Raw genomic sequence first — 20399 nt, forward strand, 5'->3', positions numbered from 1 at the left:
GATTGGTCAGAAGGTGGTGAGCTCATACCTCAAACCACACTAACACTGATGTTAACCTGAAGAAGTAGCTTACATGGTTTCTACTTCCTAACTGACAAAGTTGAAGAGACTCGACTTGGTGACCAAGTGTTCCCTTCATTTTTAGGAGGAATATATTAACAAGATGATGATTTTCACCTTAATTAGATTGTTTTCTCTCTTCTCTGCGGGAGGCGGCGGTAATGCAACTCGAAGCTGTTACACAGCCGCAAAACACAGAAGAAAGAAACAGCAGCAGAGGAAGCGACGCCATCACATCCGGTGACGCAGAAATTTCAGTCGCCAGGCGCGAAGGAAAGCGTACTTCGGTTTAGACGCAAACAGTAAAACAGAACAAGGTAAGAAAACTATGGTTTACGGTACCGACGCGGTCATTTATGTGGTTTACGTTACACGTTCGCCTGCAACTAATAAAGCGCGAGGTCGACCTTTTTTTTCTACGCGTTTCTAAAGGTGTAAAAATAAATAACTGTCCTCTTAAAAGTAAGAAAACCGTACTGTCCTTTTGTTAGGCCTGGCTGGAACAGTTCATGCTGCAGAATAACACAGTGTTATTGAGAAAGTATGACCTCTAAAGTTTAGAAACTCACAACAAAGCACACAGCTGAGCCTGTGGGCTAGCAGCCTGCATGACTGCAGGGTTAAGTCTACATTCATGCACGCATTTCATACTGCAGGTCTGCATCTGTGAACTAGCTGATGGTTGGCTTTTCTTTTTCTGTTTCTTTCTGTTTTTTTAACCAGGCATTTCTGATGTGCACGCCAGCAGACAGTGGAGATATAATCATCCTGAGTAGTGATGATGACGATGATCATAAGGATGGCAGAGACATGTCCTGCCTCATTGTGGAGGTGGAGGATGTGAAGGAAAAAGGTGCCAGCGGTTTTATTTTGTTTGCTCCATGTGATCTTATGACTAACCACTAACAGCCTCTGTGTTCCAGACTGCGTGTCCTCTCCCAGCACTCTGGAGGAAGACCTGGTCGTGACCTTCTCCCGCCACGCTGATGTGCTACCTCATGCTCGCTACGACTGTCCCATACACCCTTTTACGTGAGATACAATTTGAAATGACCATCAGTGCTCTTTACCCCCGTCTTACTGTGTCTGGTGCTCACACTGCTTTTCTTTGGCACGCTCAGGCCTACAGAGTTGGAGACTAACATGCCAGTAGACAGTAACCAGCTCATTTGTGATCAGTGCTTCTGCTACATCTGCGATAAGCTGGCATCATTGGTAGGTGTTAATGTTAATGTTAACAGGACAAAATGTATCTGACCAGCAGTTTGGAGGGTTCACCAAACTGTATTCATCTGGTTTTTTGCTTGTTTGTTTTGTCTCTTGCCTACTCAAAAATTAAATAAATGCAGTGTATCAAGAAACAGTACGGGGGGAAATAAAGAATTAAATAATTTTTTTGTAGTGTTATCAGCTCATTTTTAAGCTAATTTTGAATACAGGTCCTCTTCCACTTCTCTTACTTGTGGTGTGTCATAAGGTTCTGTACTGGGCTCTTATTGTTTCCGTTGTATCTGCTCCCTCTTCAGCACATTTTGGGCACCTTTAATGACATGACTGTCATCGCTGCTATCTGCTATGCTGATGACCTTCGGTTATACAGCTCTCTTTTTAAGCTACAGATCCTGAATAGGTCTATGAAGAGTTGGATGGCAAACAGCTTTCTCCAATTTAATGAGGAAGTCCTTGTTTATGCCCCTGACTTATTTTTGCCTAAGGAAATAGAAGCTCTTGGTCCCCTTGCCTTGTTTGCTAAACTTCTATCAGGATTTGACATGAACATCACTTTGAGTGTTCATGTCTGATCTGTGGTTCACACTAAAGACATATTGTCAAGCCCCATTGTGTCACACTCTGATCTGGAGATTGTTATTTATGCATTTATTTCTTGGATTGCTGTAATTCATTGTTTTCTAAGTAAACACAACTCCCTGGAATGTCTGAAGGTTGGTCAGAGTGCTAAGTCTTCCAAGAGCTCTCATGGCACACTGTTGCTGACCGAGCTGCAGTGACTCCAGATTAAATTCAGAGTCTATTGAAAAATTCAGGTTTTGATTTTTAGAGCTCTTCATGAACAAGCACCAGCTTATGTCAGTGACGTTTTACATCCGTATGACCCCAGCAGGTCCTTGAAGTCATGGGGAGGTCTCTTACGAAATAGTGATTGATGTGCTTTTCTCGCTGGTTTTTCAGTGTGAAATGTGGTGCGTGAGCGGCATTTGTCACTGCAACAGCCACAAGAGGAGCGCCTTCTGGAGCGACCTCAGAAACCATAAGCTGCTGGGAGGACTGACTGCTTTCAACCTCACCCTGTCAGAAATGGACTCGCACCTCCGACAAGCAGGTGCAAACAACAAATTCATGCGAGGAGACACTCGAGATGAACCTCTTGTACTGTGACTTTAAATATATCTTACTAATGTATTTCTTTTTTTTCACTTCATGTCCAGCGACGTTGCTGCAGCAGTTCAGACAAGAGCTCTTTGCGCTCTACTCGTCCTACATGAAAGGCGAGGCACTAAAGGAATATGGTCTGAGCCAAGAGAACCAACAAGGCTTCATCTACAAGTATGTTTCATAACACTAAGATTTTGATTTCTATATTGCAGTGATTAAGAGCCACATCTGGACTAATTACACATCCATAGCTGTAAGAGATTCCCAATATGTCTATAAATATGTGGAGCATTTACATTGATTATTCAGGTCAGTGTTTTTACACTGTCTACGGGCATGGTCATAGCTGTCCGCTGTCTCTGCCCTCTGCCTTTGCGGCACTGCCGCCACCGCCTTCAACATGGAACTTCATCACTTTCCCCAAGTCAGACTTTTTAAGGCTTTTTAAGCTTCTTGAGCTCGCAGGTATACATCAAGCAGCTGGCTCGTAAATCACTTAATGCTCTGCTTTGATGTACAGTCCAGTTCACAATAACTTTTTATAATTATTTAGACATTTGACAGAAGGCCAACATTGAAGTGTGAACCACTGTCGTGGATCACCTTGTTCAGCACTTCCTTCTGGTCATTGGTCAGAGCATCACATGTCATGAGCTCCATCAGGTGTAGGAGGTCTTTCTAATCTGTTTGGTACAGTTTTTTTGTGAAACCCACGCAAAAAAGAAGAAGAAAGTAGCCATCAGTGGTCTTTATATTCACTTGGGCTTGAATTGTAGTCAATTCAATAAACTTTCGTTATATAGTGTCAAATTACAGCAACAAGTGCCTCACAGTGATTTCGATTGTAAGGTAAAGATCCTACAATTAGCCGACCCCTCACAAGCCAAGTACTTGGTGACAGTGTGAAGGGAAAAACTCACACTGCAGGAGAAACCTGCAGCAAAACAGAGCTCAGGAAGGGGCAGCTAACTGCTGGGACCGGTTGGGGGCAAGTCTGCCATATCTTGTTACGGATCAGGTCCATGCCTGGAAGTTGCTGTGACAATTTTTGCCTTGAACATTCCCAGTAATGAGCTTAAACTTGTGGAAAGACCAGCTATTCATCCTACAGATCACCAAGGCTCACCTCAAACACATGTCCTTTTAGACCATCTGAGGTCATTTTGGTTCCCTGAGTCCTGGTGACCAATATTGTTTAACACGGCTGATGTTAAGGCATCAGCCATTCTTGGAGAAAGGGTACACACTTTTTTTTTTTTTTTGCTTTTAGTGACGTATTTGGAGATAGTGTTATAAAAGCTTCAGTTTCTTTTCATAGGACTGCCTGGTTGTAAATCTGTGATTTTATATTTTTAATTTAATTTTTTTTTTAAATTATTTCTTTATTTATTGCTTGTTCTTTTCATGCATTACTGACTTCTCCTCTAAACTGTAGACACGCTGATTGTGATCTGCTGTAAGTAATTATTTAAAATGATATAAAATTGAAAAAGTCTGACGTAACGTTTCAGTGAGGTCAGCTGTTAATTTTAGCAGTGCAGTGCTGGAACGGGTCCACACACTTGTATATTAGGACGTCTCTTTAACTTTCCTTTGTTTTTTGTTGTGTTTGTTCCAGTTACTCACCGGTGTTTGAGTTTGTGTCCTCGTTCCTGAACCAGGCAGATCAACAGGACAGCAGAGCGGCAGTCATCATGAGCCTGGGGGCTGCTGAGGACTTTATTAGACATTTCCATTTCTCAGGGTACTCATTGCAGCATTTCCGCTTCTACACGCATTCCTTTTTTCTTCATTTTCAAATGTTTTTCAATATTTTTTTTATTTCATTTACAGGGGTTTCATCTTGGCTTCTCCAATGGCTAATGTTGATACAGCTAAAATGATGTTACTGCAGAGGTAAGTGCATGCACATTCACTTCTTGTGTTATACCTGTAGCTCATTCACCTGGATATTCATCTTCTACTTGTGTTTGTGTGTGCTTACCAGGGTAATAGCATTGGTACAGAGACAGATGGTGATGGCTAATTTTACTCCAGACTTCATTAACAAACTACAGGAGTTTTGCAAGAAACTGCATTTCCCAGCTGAGCTGAGGAACATGAAAAACAGGTGTGCTCGCCTTTTAACCTCCAGGGTTACCTGTTACATGTATATGTTGTTGCTATAACTTGACGTTTGTGTGCTCCAGCCTGTGTGTTCGCCCCTGGAACGACGTCCTGCTCGTGTCTGTGATGAAGGGGCAGAACGTGTCAGGCGTGCGTAAGGACAAAGGCAAGAAAGACGTCCTGGCTGAACAGATTTCTGTGATTCTGCTGAGGACGGAGCTACTGCAGCGTCAGCGCAGGTTCATATACGTGAACTCATCCACTTTGCTGTGTGTAGACAGCTGTCTAACTGTGTTGTTTCTGTCTGCAGGTACAGAGAGCTGTGTCGATATCTACGAGTCGTCCAGACAGACGACACCGCACAGTGAGTACATGCACATGTTCCTGTTTTTCTTTCCAGCAAAGTGCATTTTGTGTTATTCAGTCTATGCATAGTTTTATTTATTTATTTATTTTAGTTTATTTAGTCCTAGTGGTGGTCAGAGGGCCCGGTGGCGCCATTTACCATAATAATAAAGCCTTTCATGTTGTTGTGTTGAGGATGCAGTGACATTAGGAGTGGCAGTCCTGAGTAATGCACTTGAGTTGAAAAGGCAGTACATGATTTAAAAACATAACCAGCACTCACAGTTTTGGGGGTGAGATGAGGACCAGGCTTGACTATTTGTAGGCACTTTGTAAGAAAATCCTTGATCCAGGTGCAGGCGAGAGTGAGACAGTTTCCTGGATCAGGATATCAGTGTCGTAGGTTTAACATGTTTTTTTTTTTTTCTTTTTCTACATTTACAAAGTAAAAACTATAAGCCGATCACCCCCACGCCACGGCCATTAGGAAGAGGGGAGGTTTGAGGCACTTCTGCACTTGCTTCACATTTTCAATCTTCTTCTTCCAGTCTAGGATGGATAATAAATTTTTAATTAAAAAAGGGGAAAACTGTAGCTCTTCCATATTTCATAGTTTAAAACCCCATCTGGAGTTCATTAATTTGTTAAATATAGGTTCAGAAATGACTGTCAATCTGCAGTTACCATCTATAGAGAAACTAAAATCGTAAACATTTAAATATTTAGACACCAGCAGTGACATGTTGCTGATTTGCTGCATTGGATTTGTTTCTCTGTCAGGTTTCAGCAGATACAAGACCTCATCCCCTACTTCATGTGCATGGCTGGAGACTTTTCATCAGCTCTCACAAGTTTGTTCCCCTCTGTGAATGCTCCCGCTTCCCGCTTTAATCCGGACCTCTTCCTCTTTTATCTCAAAGTCTTTGAAACAGCGACTGCACCAAAGCTGACAACAGTCAGTAAACCGGGAGAGCTCTGCTGTGCTGGTGCAGCGTGGGAGTCTATTGAAGGTCCAGCAGAGATGTTTTGTTTTTTGGGGGGTGGGTTCGTACCAAGTTCAGAAGTGACCCAAGTCAGTTTTGTGTTCGTGTCTGATTTTTCTTAGTGTTACTGTAGTTATCACGAAATATTCAGTTGAAAGTGCATTACTGAAGCCATTCATGTCATCACTCCACATTCCCAGCTTCAACTGTGCATCCACATACACCTCAATAGAGATGTCGCACGCACAATAATGTCATGTGATTGCAGCTACAGCCCCTTAAAGTTATACTAACTGTGACCTCTGTGCTTGCGTCTGTATGACCGCCTCCTGTGAATCAGGTCACATGGGAATCTGATTTTGGCCACACAATTGCAACATTAATATGAACAGTTCAACAAAAAAAATCAACGCAAAATATCCAAATGAAGCAATGAGGTTTGCAGTGTAAACGTAGCTTCAGGATAAGATTTAGTATAAAACAAGGATTGATAAGAAATCTGATTCCCCTCTGTGTGTAGATGCTGTGCCGCTGAAACGTCATGAGCTGGTGAGGTTTGCTCTCAGGGCTCAGGGATGCTGCAGTGCTGTATATGCTGATGTAAGTTAAAAGCTCCTTTTTGCTTTTGAGCAATCTCCTCATTCAAGTCTGAAAAATGTTTTTGTCTCTAGATATCTGCCATCTTTATTTCTTGGTTTAGGTACATTTTATACTTGTTAAAACCTTGTCTAGTATGTCCCATGTCTGACTGCATGTCTCATACTCCTCTGATCCAGTCTCGGTGTTGGACCAGTTTGCTCACGATTGTCAACAAGCCTTGCGGTTCACTCACTGCTTTACCCATGCCCAGTATGCAGTTTCTGCAGGTGTGTACTTCTTGATTGTTAGAGTTAGACTTGCAGCTTTCTCCATGTTTCTCTGCTTTGTTTCATTCTGTATTTTGTCTCCTCAATGTCTGAATGATGAAGGAAGCGCGGGATGTTATGAAAGGGATATTGCTTGATCAGAAGGGCTCCAATATGCAGATCCCACGATCCTTGCATGAGGTCAGTGCATTAACACTTACACTTCAGTGTTTAGAATTTGTGAGAACTAAACAGTCCAATGTGTTCACAGGTGTATCCAGATCAGGCCTTGCTCCTGTTGGTGACGGAAGCTTTGAGCCAAAGAATCCTCGATTCCGTTTTGTATCCGATCCTACCTGTGCTCAACACCTTTAAGGTAGCCAACTCTCGCTTTCCTTCCATAGAGAAAGCCACTGTTTGTGCTTTCACATACTTAAGCTATGTCATGTAAAGGGCTCTATTGGCACACGCAACAATAACGGTGCTATAATTTTGTGTAACTATGACAGTTTGAGTGTCTCTTGCATCTTTATCTCGCTAAAGAAATAATTAAAGGTACTTTTCGCGGCTCCCTTATTTCCCAAGGCATCGCCACAGCGGATGGATCTGCATCTTTTCATTTGCCACTGGATGTCCTTCCTTTTTTTTCTTTCCCCCCTCAAATTACAAAACAACAGACGTGCATAACAAATAAGACAAGTACAGTATAAAGAAACATGGAAAAGCTTGGTGATCTGATTGTTTGAGAGAATCACTCTCAGCCTCACTCTTCTCAAACTGATTACAGGTCATTTTTTATTTATATAGCACCAAATCACAGGAATAGTCACCTCCTGCTATGATTTATTGGAAGGTAATACAGATGACCCAACCAATTGGTAACAGTGGGGAGGAAAACCTACCTTTTAAGACTTGGGGGGGGGGGGGGGGGGGGAACAAAAACAAAACAAAAGACACACTGTGGAAGAGTCATAAAATCCATGTGTCTTCGGTTATTGGAGGCACACACTGTTTTCCCTCAGTTACTTTGATCTACAATTTTGTAGCTGCTCTCTAAAGAAATGTTTAAGATCCAGCTCTTCACTCAAGTCTCATCTGTGATGGAAACCACCTGTGACAGGTCAGATTAACACACCAGTAATGGATAAATAACTCTCCAAATTAATAAAAGCAGCTGAAGTTTAGTGTGTAGTTTCCAGCTGTTCACAGAAGTCTTTCTTCTGACATTATTACACTTAGGATGCAGGATGCTTTCTCTTAGGCGAGAGTGTTACTCGCAGTTAAACATATGACACCACAACTTTAAAATTATATGCTTTGTCTGTTTGTTTGGGGTCACTATTGACTGAAAAGATTCTATAATTTCACACTTTGAATTCTCTGGGGCTGTGCTGTTGTTTGTTGTTTAATCAGCTTTCTTGTGTTGCAGGAGAATTCATGGGCCTTTAGGTGGCTTTGTGAAAGTTTTTCCTCCAGTGAAGAACATCTGAAAAGATTCTTTCAGGGGATTGCACAGGAGAGGGAAAACAGCAGGTATGTGAACACGACTTGAGATAAATCACTACAAATCTCAGCATCCTTTAGCTAATCAAATTAACTTCCAGAAACAGAAAAGCTTTGATTTGATACAATCCCAGTTCCCCCAAAAAAGTTTGTGTGCGTTAAATGTAAATATAAAAATGGAGTGTGATGTCAAGTGGCTTTATTGTCATTCCAACCATGTGCAGTTGTGCAGTACACAATGAAACGAGACAACGTTCCTGCAAGACCGTGGTGCTACATATGACATAGAACAGACAATCGACACAGGACTATATAAAGTGCAGTGTGCAAAAACACAAAACAAAGACAGTGCAACACCAGACAGAACGATACAGACACAACAGTGCAATAGAAATGTGCAAAAAGTAACTTGGTGTATGAATGTGTGTGTGTGATTCTGCAGATAAGTGCTTGGTATTGACGTGTATGAAGGTATGCATGTGTGTCAGTCCAGTCACTGAGTGTTCAGGAGTCTGACAGCTTGGGAAGAAACTGTCTCACAGTCTGGCAGTGAGGGCCTGAATACTCCAGTACCTCTTGCCAGAAGGCAGCAGGGTGAAGAGTGTGTGTGTGCAGTTCCTCCACAATGAAAGTTGCTTTGCGGATGCAGCAGGTGCGATAAGTGTCTGTGATGGAGGGAAGAGAGGCTCTAAAAGCGTTAGAGCTATATATTTATACCAACTCATACATTACCTCAGCACAAGTGGGACAAGCAAGGACTTTTTAACTATGAAATATTGTCTGATAAAGGATTTTTTTTTCTAACAGCCATGTGATCATTTCAGCACTGCACGTGTGTCTGACTGAATCTCATTGGTGTCATTACTTTTCTTCTTGTTCCAGTGCATCCTGATTGCACATTCTTGCCCCCTGCAGAGCTACAGAAGTCTTAAACACTGTTTACAGCACTGTTGCCTTCCACAAAGGGTTAAATACTGTGGAGAGTCGCCAGCTTGTTACAGATGTCCGACTGTACCTGCGTCCTCACACCAGTTCGTGTTAGTACAATGCACATACTTCTGTTATTCACCATCTGATGACAAGAGACTTGATATTGATTCACCATTTTAATGTTCGTAAAATGTTAATATGTTACACTTATAAATAAAAAGACAGTTTAATGCATTAGATTGCTGAATCACTGTTTGAATATAAAATGATTTTGTCTACACAGCAAGATAAACAAGAGTACAATTGTCAAAGAGAAGGATGTTGTTGCTCTGTCATTTTATAAAGGCACTTTATTGTTTCAAATCATGTGCTGTATATAAAAAAAAAAAAAGAAGTCACGGTTGGATTAGCGGGCTTTTATGGAGTTCTAGTTACCACAGTAACTGATGGTGTAATGTGTACTTTTATAGGCAAAAATAAGGATTTTTTTTTTTTTTTTTTTTACAAAAACGTTACAATTTTTTAATTCTAAGGAAATCCGTGGTTCCTGGTGCAGAATCTGCGCCCACACTGGTACTACTACAGTGGAAAAGAGGTACCTGAACCATATCAATTAAAAAAGAATTTGTAAGTGCTATGGCCTGTTTCTGCTTAATTTGAAAAAGAAAAATTCTACAAATTCATAATCAAGGAATAAAAAAGAAAAAAGGTAATCTATCTGGTGTTCATGCAAGCTAACCATTTTGGCATAATAATGCCAACACTATAAATCCATTATCAATTCAGCCAAGAAACATTAGTGATCAGTTCACTCCCTGGCTTCTCCAGCCTGCACATCAAATATCCTTGGGCAAGATACTAAACATTTGGCCCTGCTGCATCCCTCAGTGTTTGTGCAAATGTGTGACAAGGCTCCAGTATAGAAAAATGTGCTGGTTTGAATGAGGCTTGCAGTAAAAAGCACCTGAGTACTCAGTGGTAAAGTGTTTTAAAAGTACAAATACCTTTACACCACATACAGCTTTTACAAAACAGTGTACACTTCTCCACCAATGCTTCACTTGAGACTTTGGTGATGGGTGATTCAATGTAATGCACTACCTGTCTGTTCAAACAAAATGGTACTGATCTTTCTGTTTAACCTTTAGCAAGAACCCATTGACATCCAACAGACCTGCAGGTTTACTGCATGGGCCACATTATCATCATTAGTAGTCGTAGAATAATTTTAAGCTGCCAGTTATTTGTGACTATCAGACATGCTAAAGGCAGGGTGACAGGTTTTTACAAAGTAATGATGTAATGGACCTACGTGTCATGTGGATGTCATGCTGTACTCTATAGTAAACAGTACTCTATAGAGGTTACAGGCTTACTTACATTGCACAGTGTTCAGATAAGGCTCAGTTTTCTTAAATTACAAGTTCATGTGTCATTAAGTGATAAGGCTGCCAGCATGTGGAAGGGTTTTGATGCCAAGTGAGGCACTAGTGCAACGATGTGACCTTAATCTATATTTAACACTGCACATAAAAAATATTTTTTTTGTACCGAAATGTTCACAGCAGCAGTTGATCAAACCTAAAAATTAGAGAAACATCGAAACATTCAGGGTTTCTCTTTTTCTCCGTCTCGACACCTATGACGTCATTGTGTTTCTGTGCATTTGCACTGAGCTGTAAGCAAATCTTAACACTGGAGGTCCACACCCCGCATACCGCTGTTTAACGAGATGAGACAGATGGCTCATCACTCTCAAATCACATTCGCTGAGTCCTCGTTCACACCAGGAATTCTCTTCTGTGTTACCCTTCTCTTTAGCCGCGCATAGATTTTTAAAAAGAGGTATAAAAGTGTACACCAGTACGCGATTGACCAGCGCAGCAAGGCAGCTCTCCAGATGCTGCAGGTAGGTGATGCCCCGGGTGATACCAGTGTGAGGATTGGCCAGTCTGCTGAGAAGAGAACCAGAGTAAGACGGGCACCGCAGTGTCCTCTGGTCGAGGTCCAGCAGAGCCACATAACGACTGTAGCGACTCAGAGAAGGAAGGATGGTGGAAAAAGAAGCTGAGGATGATCTGGTGGAAGAAACCATGACATGGATGTGATATTAATAAATTTCATTTATGGCCTGAAGCTGAAGAAGAAAAAAAGAAATAAGCTGTAGCCTTCTACACATGTCAGTTTACTGTCATTTCGGATCAACTTGAAGACACCTAGAGCCATAAACTTAGCAAGTAAACAATGAAAAGCATAAACCTCAGCTGCTCAGTTTGTAAAGGTGGTGACAGAACTTAATGTTTCCAGGTCTGACCAATAACTGCAGTCATTCGCCTTAAATGGCCACCTGATTAAAAGCTTTTATATTCAGTATACAGTTAAAGCACCCAACTTGACAGCAGACAAACATGTTTACAGTCTGGGACAAAAACTTTTTGGCCAATGTCCCCTCCTCGCTCATTACAACTGTAGGGAGGGTCATACTTTTTAAATTTCTCTATAAGATATCCAGTTAAACTGTATTTGGTTTAATATAGTCATGCATTATTAATGGTTTGGCCAATTTGAGGACTAGAGGATATAAGCCATAGCTGCCTGCTAGCTCTAACCTTAGCTCAATGAACTGGACATCTCATCGGTATGACGTTGCTGACTTTTAATTACCTTAATTTAGTTACGAAACAAACAAACAAAAAAAAAAAAAACAGGACTTGTAATGTAATTTAACAAGTCTGTACTCTGGTTTTGGCGAGTGAAATCTTAGTATTATTTTATTTATACGTTAGCACGTATCTGGTTAGTGCTGACCAGCAACCTAGCATTAGCCACTAGCCACCCTGTTACCGAAATATTTACTGCCAAGTTCATAAAAATAAACAAACAAAATAGCAGTGGCCATAAAGGTAATGACTCAAAACAAGTCCACAAACCAATGAGTAACATCACAGTGGCTATGTCAATTTTTTTTTATTTTTTTTTCCACTGCAGTTTGTGTTTTTGTTGTTTTCCGGCGGCAAATCTCCTTTTAGAGGCAACATCACAGAAAGAGTTTGTAACGCCTGCATACCAAATATCATCAGCTTTAATGTAATGTTTTTCTGTGTTTTTCTCTAGAAAGTACCGATGTGAGAACAGTTTGTAAAAAAAACAAAACAGCAGGATGGCAGATATCCCTCACCTGTGCACTCCCATCAGTCTCCAGGTGAGCAGGTCAGTCAGCTGAAGGGGCGTGGTCAAACACATCTTCACAGCACTTCTATGAGGACCAGGAGCAGGCAGGAAGAGGGTCAGAGCATCCACCGTCTTCCTGACTAGGTTCTCGTCTCCTCCGATGACAACCAGTGGCCGGCCACTCAGGAGACAGAACACTGCATGCTGGGAGAACGAGTTGTGCTTGATAAACCTGAGGGCTCTGAGTCCAGCCTTTCTCCTCCTCCTCTTATCCCAGCAGATGTTGCTGTGGATATTTTGAATGGGGGATGGGAGCTCTGAAGATTCAGTGAAACTGATGCTGCTGAGTGTTGACTCCTCATCAACACTCAGCAGCCTCAGGGGAGGGCGGGGGGAAGACCAGCGATCCACCTCAGCCATGTAGGAAGCAGGTGCAAAGTTCGCATGGTCCTGAGGAATCAGCCGCAACTTCTGGTGAACCTCAGGTGAGGGCTTCATCGCTTCGTCAGCTGTGGAGTAATAACAATATTTTATATGTTTTTTAAAAAAAACTACAGTAATCAGCTACTTTCCCTAGCAATTAAACGCTTTATTAAATGATCAGCCGTTATAATTTTAAATCATGTCAGAAGAAAAAAAATAAACTGTAAATTTGCACTAAGATAGCCACGATTACAAATGCATATTTTCCACATTTTTAAAATAGCTTCTCATTAGTTTCTGTGTTGCTGCAGATTTTATTTAAAACGGATAAAAACCATACCGACAAAGTGAATATATGTTTTTCATAGTTTTATAGCATGGATGTAATAACGAGAGCTTGAGAAATGAATAGCTGTACAACGTGTTACCTTGCAGTAGTTTGGAGGTCTTCTCTTCACTGTTGTCTTTGCGAAACTGATTCATCTTTATGGCGCCTGGTTGCTCTTTGATCGTGATGTCATCAGTAACCGTTGTTTGCTCCAAAGGCTCTTCACTTTCAACGCAAAACTGATCTTCCTCATTTTCATCCTCGCCTACTGCAGCAGGTGCATTCAGTGTCTCTTCTTCTTTGAGAACTTTATAAGACTTATCCTCCATCTGTGGTTCTTCTTCATTCTCAAAGCCGTTGCTCAGAGGCTGCAGCTCTGCTTCCTCCTCTGTGATGGCAGTGAGGTCTTCGGTAAGGATGGATTCTGTGGTGCTGAGCACTTCAATGCTGTCCTCGCTGTTGGCACGCTTTGCATAAGTTCGCGGGCGTCTGATGCCAGTGTCTACTGCTGCACGCCTGCTGCAACTCTCTATCATTCCGACTGGTGTGTCTGTGGAAGAGAAAGGTTTTTGTTTCATTTTTTATTTTAAAATAAGGATGTAATCTGGCTAGATATGTAATGAAAAGCCGAAAGACTTTTTTTCATTGATATTTCTTTAAACCATCATTTGTTCCTTAAATCCCAGACATCCACACAGGAGCAGAGGATCAAATGTTTGGTATGCATGTGTGGTTTTTAGTTAATATAAGACAAAATCTAACATGTCAGAGTTTATTGAAAGCCACCCAGTGGACCTGATTAGACCTTTAGGTGGGCCGGTTCTGATATATTTGGCGCTCTTGATCAACAACCAGACACTATTTGTTATTTTTGTTCTTATATGAATTGACTAACAAAAATACCCAATCCCCCCCACTGCCGTACCTCTGCTGTCGGCGACATGCTGCGTCATGTACGACTTCTCAGTTCCGAGCACTTCGATGCTGTCACTGCTGCTTACACTCCCCGTCATCTCTGTGCCAGGACCAGGCCCAGGGGTCAGTGCATGTGCTTCTGCTGCCTCCAGTTTGATTGGGATCTCCTCCACACAGGAGAAGAACGACTCCATGCTTGGTGGTTCTGGCTGAAACGCCCCGCCAGTCCTCTTACTCCCCGTGTCCTTCGGCAGCTCCACCTCAGTGCCTTCTTCATCAGCATCGTCCGGGCTCCATAGCTCAAACAGGAAGTTGGTGAGCGTTAGTCTCCTGGACAATGATTGTGTGGCATAAGTAGTTCGCAGGACACTTCTGTCACCACGGAGACGTCGCTCTGTGTCTTTGAGCCGGTCCTTCGTAAGAGACAGGTAGTATTCGTTGCAAAGCTCCTCCAGTGGCTTCAGGTGGTGCTCTGACTTGCAGGAGGGGGTGGAGAACGAGAAGCATGGCTCAAAAGGTGCCAACAGCAATGGATCTGGGAGAGAGGTGGCTGGGTCATAGGGCAAGAAGTCGGGCTGTTTGAGCTTCCTGTTTGGGTAAGATGCGACCTGACGAAGGAGCTCTCTGTGATTTAAGACTGAATGCTCCACAGCTTCGAGCTCTTCACTTTCTCCTTCAGATTCTGTCAACCCATTTACCGTTGTCTGACGTTCTGCGCCCTTACGAAGGGTCAGCCGTCTGTACCTGAAACAGAGGGAGTAACATGTGGTGAGCAGCCCTTAATTAACTAACAGTGGTGTCACAGTTTCAAGGCTGCCATGAACTACAAACTTCTGGAAAAACCTAAATTTCTTGAGAAGACGAGCCACAATCTTAGCCAAAATAATCAAGGTTTGGAAGAGTCTTCCAAACGTACCTTCTGTTTCAAGCACCCCACAGGCTTTCAAGTGGGGTGCTTGAATCTGTTTGTATCAGAGATTATAAAAAGTCCAAAATAAATTCAAGCTTGCGCAGCTGAATTTTGTTTTTTAAAGTCATTAAATATTTTTGCTGTACAATCATCCACCCTGAAAAAAAGAACAGTTCAAAGAAACCATTAAAAGTTCAAAATTACCATGACAACCATGCCCAAGATACTTCTGAGTCTACATTTCTGAATACACACTTATGTGGGTTTATACATGTTTTTTAAAACATAAAAGCATCTCTGAGATTTGATGACTGAAGAGCTGTGTTATAAGCAAGTGAGTGGATTTGTGTAAAAGTAAAAGATCCTACATTAAAAATCCATTTGATTTTTAGCTGGGGGATGCAGTTCTTTTAACAAAAAGAAGGTTAAAGTTAGCAAAAGGTTATCAGGGAAGGCGGGGCCTAATGTTAGACCTGCTAACCAACCCTGCACATTACAAGTCATTACTAGTGGAAGGTGGTATCCAGCTCCTTCCTCTTTCAGGTTAGGGTTAGGCTTGAGGCTAGAAATTCAAAGTTACAGTGAAATTATCACTAAATGCAGCTGTGCCAAATAAACAAGAGGCCACACAGGAGGATCTGAAAAATAAGAAGCATCCTGTTTGATAAATGAAGTGATGCTTGAGCTTATGACTGCTTCCTCTTTAACAGCTTCCCCTTTTCACCACTGAGATAGAAATTGAAGCATTTTCACTCTCTTCAGGCTGTCTTCATTATTCCTTCCAATTTACGCTCTAAATCTGCTCAAATTAAAGATATTTAGAAGTAAGTAGCTTGGATATTTTAGTACAAACAGTTTTGCACAGAACCGTCCAAATTAATCAAAGTAAAAAGTGCTGCTCTTACTCGAGCTCCTGTAGTTTTCTCTGCAGCTCAATAGAAAATGCTTGTCTGTTTCCCGTCTTGAGGCTTTCAGCTGCCTCGGAGAAACGTGTCGATAGCTCAGAAAAGTTCTCCATCAGCTTCACCTGGTCGGAGCACACATAGGCCATGCAGAAAGGGCGCACCATCCCCCGAGCCTCCAGGTCGTACAGTGTCAGGTGATGAACATATGCAAACGCATCCTCTGCTGAATCTCCCAGGATTACTTTGGAGTCCTCGCTGAAGTTGAGTCGGGGGCCGGGAGAGGATGGAGGGGTGTGGCCGGGGCCAGACGCTTGGTAATCCACAGACATGATGCGAACAGAGAAGTGGTTCAGGTCAAATGACCCGAGGACTCTGGAGTCCTCCGGTATTGTCAGCACAGGGGATGGACCCACCTGGAGACACAGAGCAGGGGGTTTGTAGAGATGTAATCAAATCAGTCACTAATCATCTGGCTTTAATTTTAGATTTGTGGATTTATTCAGGTAGTCCAAAATCACAAACTTGATTCAGGGGCTTTTACCACATATGGAGCATACCACACCCTCTGTTCTTAGAGCCTTAAATAAGATGAAGAAAATGTCTACAGAAAAGCCATTCACAGTCATGAGAAAAACTCAACACACCCCATGACTTAATAGCTTGTAGAACCGTCTTTAGCAGCAATAACATGAAGTAATTATTTCCTCTATGACTTTATCAGTCCCTCACACCATTATGCAGGAATTTTGTTCCACTCTTCTTAACAGCATTACTTCAGTTCATTGAGAATTTCAGGCATTTGTTTCTGCATAGCTATGGTAAGGTCCCATCACAGATTTCGATTGACGTGCACACTTTGACTGAGCCATTGAAACGGCTCGATTTTTTTCTCTTTTTTATTCGTACTGTTGTAGATTTGCAGCTGTGCTTGGGATTATCGGCCTGTTGCACAATCCAGTTTGCACCAAGCTTTAGCTTTTAGACACACAGCCTCACATTTGACTCTAGAATTCCTTGATATACAGAAGAGTTCATGGGCATCTCAATGACTGTAAAGAGTCCAGTTCCTGTGGCTGTGAAACAAACCTAAATCACCACCCCTCTACCACCGTGCTTAACAGTTAGTATGAGGTGTCCTGTGTTTGGTTTTCTCCAAAGATGGCGCTGTGCATTACGGTCAAACATCGCCATCCTGATCTCATCTGTTCAAATTTCCAGAAGTCTTGCGTTTTGTTCAGATTAAAGCTAACAAACTTAACAAGCTCTGCTGCCATGTTCTCTTTAGAGAGAATAGCCTTTGTCATGGCAAAGCTTCCAAACAAGCAATACTTGTTGAGTCTTTTTCTAATTTTACTGTCATGAGCTTTTAACATGCCTGAGGTGCAAACTGCCGAACGTGTATCTGTAGGATACCGCTGGGAGCAGGCATCCTAAAATGTACTTGTTTACAAGGGACGGCCTTATAAACAGAAGAAAGTTGTTTTCAGATGATTTTTATGCTTTTTCAGAAATAAAGAATGATGACAAAATTAAGACTAATATTACCATCAATGCTTAAACCTGGTTCCTCATTTGTTGTTTTTGTTTTAATATTATTTCTTTACTTGCCTTTGTGTATTCATGTCATGCCATGTGTTTTATTCATCCTTCATCACTGAACCCTGAAGCTGCACTTGCTAATTTAATATTTGTAACTTTTTTGATTCGGCGTCCCTCTGTGTGAGAGGTGGCTCGTTTGTGTGACTGACTTGGAAAGTATTTCCTGTTAATCATTCAGTAGTTCTGTCTTGAAAAAAAGATCTTAATCTTAAAGAGACTTCCTGAATGAATCAACGTCAACTCACTATCTGCTGCAACACAGTGATGCATAAGTATCTAGAAAACAGCAGGAAATATATTGTTTGTATTGGAGTAAACATGGTTGCACTGTAGAGAATGCAGCCTGATTGTGTGTGTGTAACAAGTGATGCCGTGCTATTATAATACCTATGCACCTTAATGCAGATAAAGCAGGGTTATGAACCTAGTCCTGGATTGTCTTTAGCTTTCTTCTGAGAATTTATAAATGTACTTAAACTTTTTTTTTTTTACAAAATAATCTTTAGCAGATGGGTTTGCAATACTTCAACACCTATTGTTTCTGAAGGAGAATCAGTAAATATGGGGGTCCAACTTTGGCGTATCCCATTTGACACTTTATCTGCTCCATATTTGTATTATTTAACTGTAAAATAGCTTCACATAACAGTTCAAAATAATCTTTCATTATCCTACACTTGATGTAGCCCCTCAGCTCATACCATGATTGACTGATTGTACATAAGATGACCATATTAAAGCTACCCCTTCTCCAATGCCTCATACACCTTTATATCAAGCACACAGGGAATACCTGCAGGTGTACTGACCCCATTATTTGAAGCTTTTTTTAGTGTTTACGAGAATCCACCCTGTTAAAACTATATAGACAGAAAATAAACCCCCAAAAACATGTGATCCCGTTTAAAACAAGTGCGATCACAGTAACAAACCAGCAGTTTTTGTCTGAATGAAGCAAACACACCTGCTCTGAGAACTCAGCCACCAGTATGAAGTCTCTGTGAAACTGTGCCGCTGTGCTCCAGGGATGAGAAGAGGGGAAGCGAGGGACAGAGAGCTCTTCGGGTAGACCCTGAGCCTCCTGCTCGTCTTCCTCTCCCCCAAAGCCTTCCGTGCTGGTGAAGGCCAGCAGGTCCGGTGACCCGATCATCTTGACTCGGTGAAGGGTCAGCCCCCAGGAGGGTATCAGCGAGTACCTCTGATCTACTCCGCAGGGGAGGAAGAGTAGGCTACGGGCTCAAACATCGCCATGTCCCGGTGCCGCCCAGCCTACAGTCCGTGAGTCAGCTGTTCACACGGGACCCAACAACAACAACCGCTACCAAGGAGGTAAAAAAAAATATAAACAGCTGCGCAATTTTTTGTTGCAACAAAACTATAATGTTATTGAAAGTTAACCAGATTGAAACTTCAATGTGGGTCCTCCTAACCACTGCGTTTCAGCGCAAACAAGCGGCGCTTCCACAAACACGCAGCACAGAAAAGTCGACGGAGAAGCGAAAGTTCCCTGCGGGCTCAAGTCACACGGTTTGCCGACCTTCTCCCGGGATACGTGTTCCTCTTTTTCTCACAATTAGCAAGCTAACTTTGAGTCTAAAACATGTGCCTCGCTGTCACATATCTGACCTGTGCCTCTTTACAAATATTTAACCTTGTGACGGGCAGCCGCAGGGAGAGACGCCGAGACGCTCCCATTCCTTGAGACGTCAAAGTGGGTGCTTTTAATGTGAAGCCCGGCGGGAGGTCCGCACTGCAGCCAGACTCGATAATAAACACTTCCGGTCATTGGTTTCAACTCAAGAGGGCACCTACAGACAAATACAAGCTGCAAAATAAACTCATGTGTTCATGAAGCTTGTCATTATCGGTGTGTGGTACAGTGTTGATTTAACGCTCTGTTAGTTTTAAAGCCTGAATTATATTATACTAACCACTAATTTTATTTATCTGTTCAGTTTATTTTAATGGAAGCACGCTTTTTTTTTTTTACTTAACATGTCTACACAATAATGCAGTGTCTTTTGTTGTATTGTCTACTGCATTTTTTTGTGTCTTTAATATTTGGCTGGTTTTAGCCAAATTTTGTTTTCTAATTTTGTGTATTTGTCAAAGGACTTAAAGGTCTTACATAAATAATGTTTATCACTATTATTACTCTAATTAATTGAATCACACTACACCTAACACAAAACACGGCTGAATCTGAACAATAAAACTAAGACATTGCATTAGGTTTGGAAAATTATACGTAGAGATTAAAATAGAAGTCAGCTTGCTCATATTAGAAATACTACCTTAAAAACAGAGGATCGACACTTAATTTGACTGAAGTAGTTCAGCCTACAGAAACCTCATTAGAATATATTTGTTTTTTAATCCTATTAAGTTCAGTTTTTTTTGGCACCAAATCTTAGAAACTGTTCCTACCACAGGAAACCCTAGCAATCAGATGACCCCTTATGAACAAGAACTTGGCAACAGTGGAAAAGAAAACCTGCCTTATAAAAGGAAGTTGCCAGTTAAAAACACAGCGTAGCTTTTTGCTGCATAACTAATGGAGAGTTGTTTCTCAATTTTATCAAAAAGTCCATATGAACCTCAAGTAAGTCTGTAGTTTGAAAGCAAAGTGCTGTGCTGAGGTCATATGGTACTATGAGGTCTTTAAGGCGTGATGGGACCTGATTATTTTATATGTGGAAAAGGATGTTTAATTTGTTTCTGGATTTAACAAAGAGTCAATAAAGACAAGTTAATACATAAGAGCATGTCAAATTATTTCAAAGGACACTTGTTATGTTTATTTCCAGCTCCATATTTTTTATTGTTTTACTGGAGCAGCTTTGCATGACACACAGGTCAAAATTATCTTTATTTAATCTTTTCTGGGCACTGGTGCCGCCTCCAAGTTCATCCCTCTTTAGTCCCTTATCCTTTAAATCCACCTTTCTCTTAAACCAACTTTCTTCTGAGGCTGCTCCTCAC

General features: G+C 41.6%; 2 protein-coding genes and 1 pseudogene across 4 annotated transcripts; 1 reads left to right on the forward strand and 2 right to left on the reverse strand.

Annotated features, from left to right (window-relative positions):
* Positions 1-304: 304 nt before the first annotated feature.
* On the forward strand, positions 305-12352 carry zgc:112980 (uncharacterized). 3 transcript variants are annotated; one of them, XM_087841619.1, is made up of 18 exons: positions 305-377; positions 784-913; positions 984-1092; positions 1182-1275; positions 2251-2401; positions 2508-2625; positions 4073-4198; positions 4288-4350; positions 4442-4564; positions 4644-4799; positions 4871-4924; positions 5686-5915; positions 6409-6488; positions 6665-6754; positions 6857-6934; positions 7005-7109; positions 8163-8266; positions 12281-12352. In XM_087841619.1, the coding sequence occupies exons 2-18, from the start codon at positions 793-795 to the stop codon at positions 12306-12308; spliced, it is 1830 nt and encodes a 609-aa protein (XP_087697745.1). In that variant the 5' UTR covers positions 305-377; positions 784-792; the 3' UTR covers positions 12309-12352. The 3 variants fall into 3 exon arrangements, with proteins under 3 accessions (XP_087697745.1, XP_087697746.1, XP_087697747.1); XM_087841620.1 differs by lacking the exon at positions 12281-12352 and adding an exon at positions 9119-9660; XM_087841621.1 differs by lacking the exons at positions 8163-8266; positions 12281-12352 and adding an exon at positions 7319-7625.
* On the reverse strand, positions 2795-3643 carry LOC118454595 (small ribosomal subunit protein eS1-like; annotated as a pseudogene).
* smcr8b (Smith-Magenis syndrome chromosome region, candidate 8b) lies at positions 9309-19157 on the reverse strand. The gene is made up of 6 exons (XM_087841618.1): positions 18382-19157; positions 15819-16231; positions 14014-14747; positions 13189-13638; positions 12345-12846; positions 9309-11244 (listed from the first exon to the last, which is right to left on the reverse strand). The coding sequence occupies exons 1-6, from the start codon at positions 18565-18567 to the stop codon at positions 10806-10808; spliced, it is 2724 nt and encodes a 907-aa protein (XP_087697744.1). The 5' UTR covers positions 18568-19157; the 3' UTR covers positions 9309-10805.
* Between the last annotated feature and the right edge of the window lie 1242 nt (positions 19158-20399).

Source organism: Neolamprologus brichardi, chromosome 6, assembly GCF_056152115.1.
Source record: "Neolamprologus brichardi isolate AB-2024 chromosome 6, ASM5615211v1, whole genome shotgun sequence".
NCBI lineage: Eukaryota > Metazoa > Chordata > Actinopteri > Cichliformes > Cichlidae > Neolamprologus > Neolamprologus brichardi.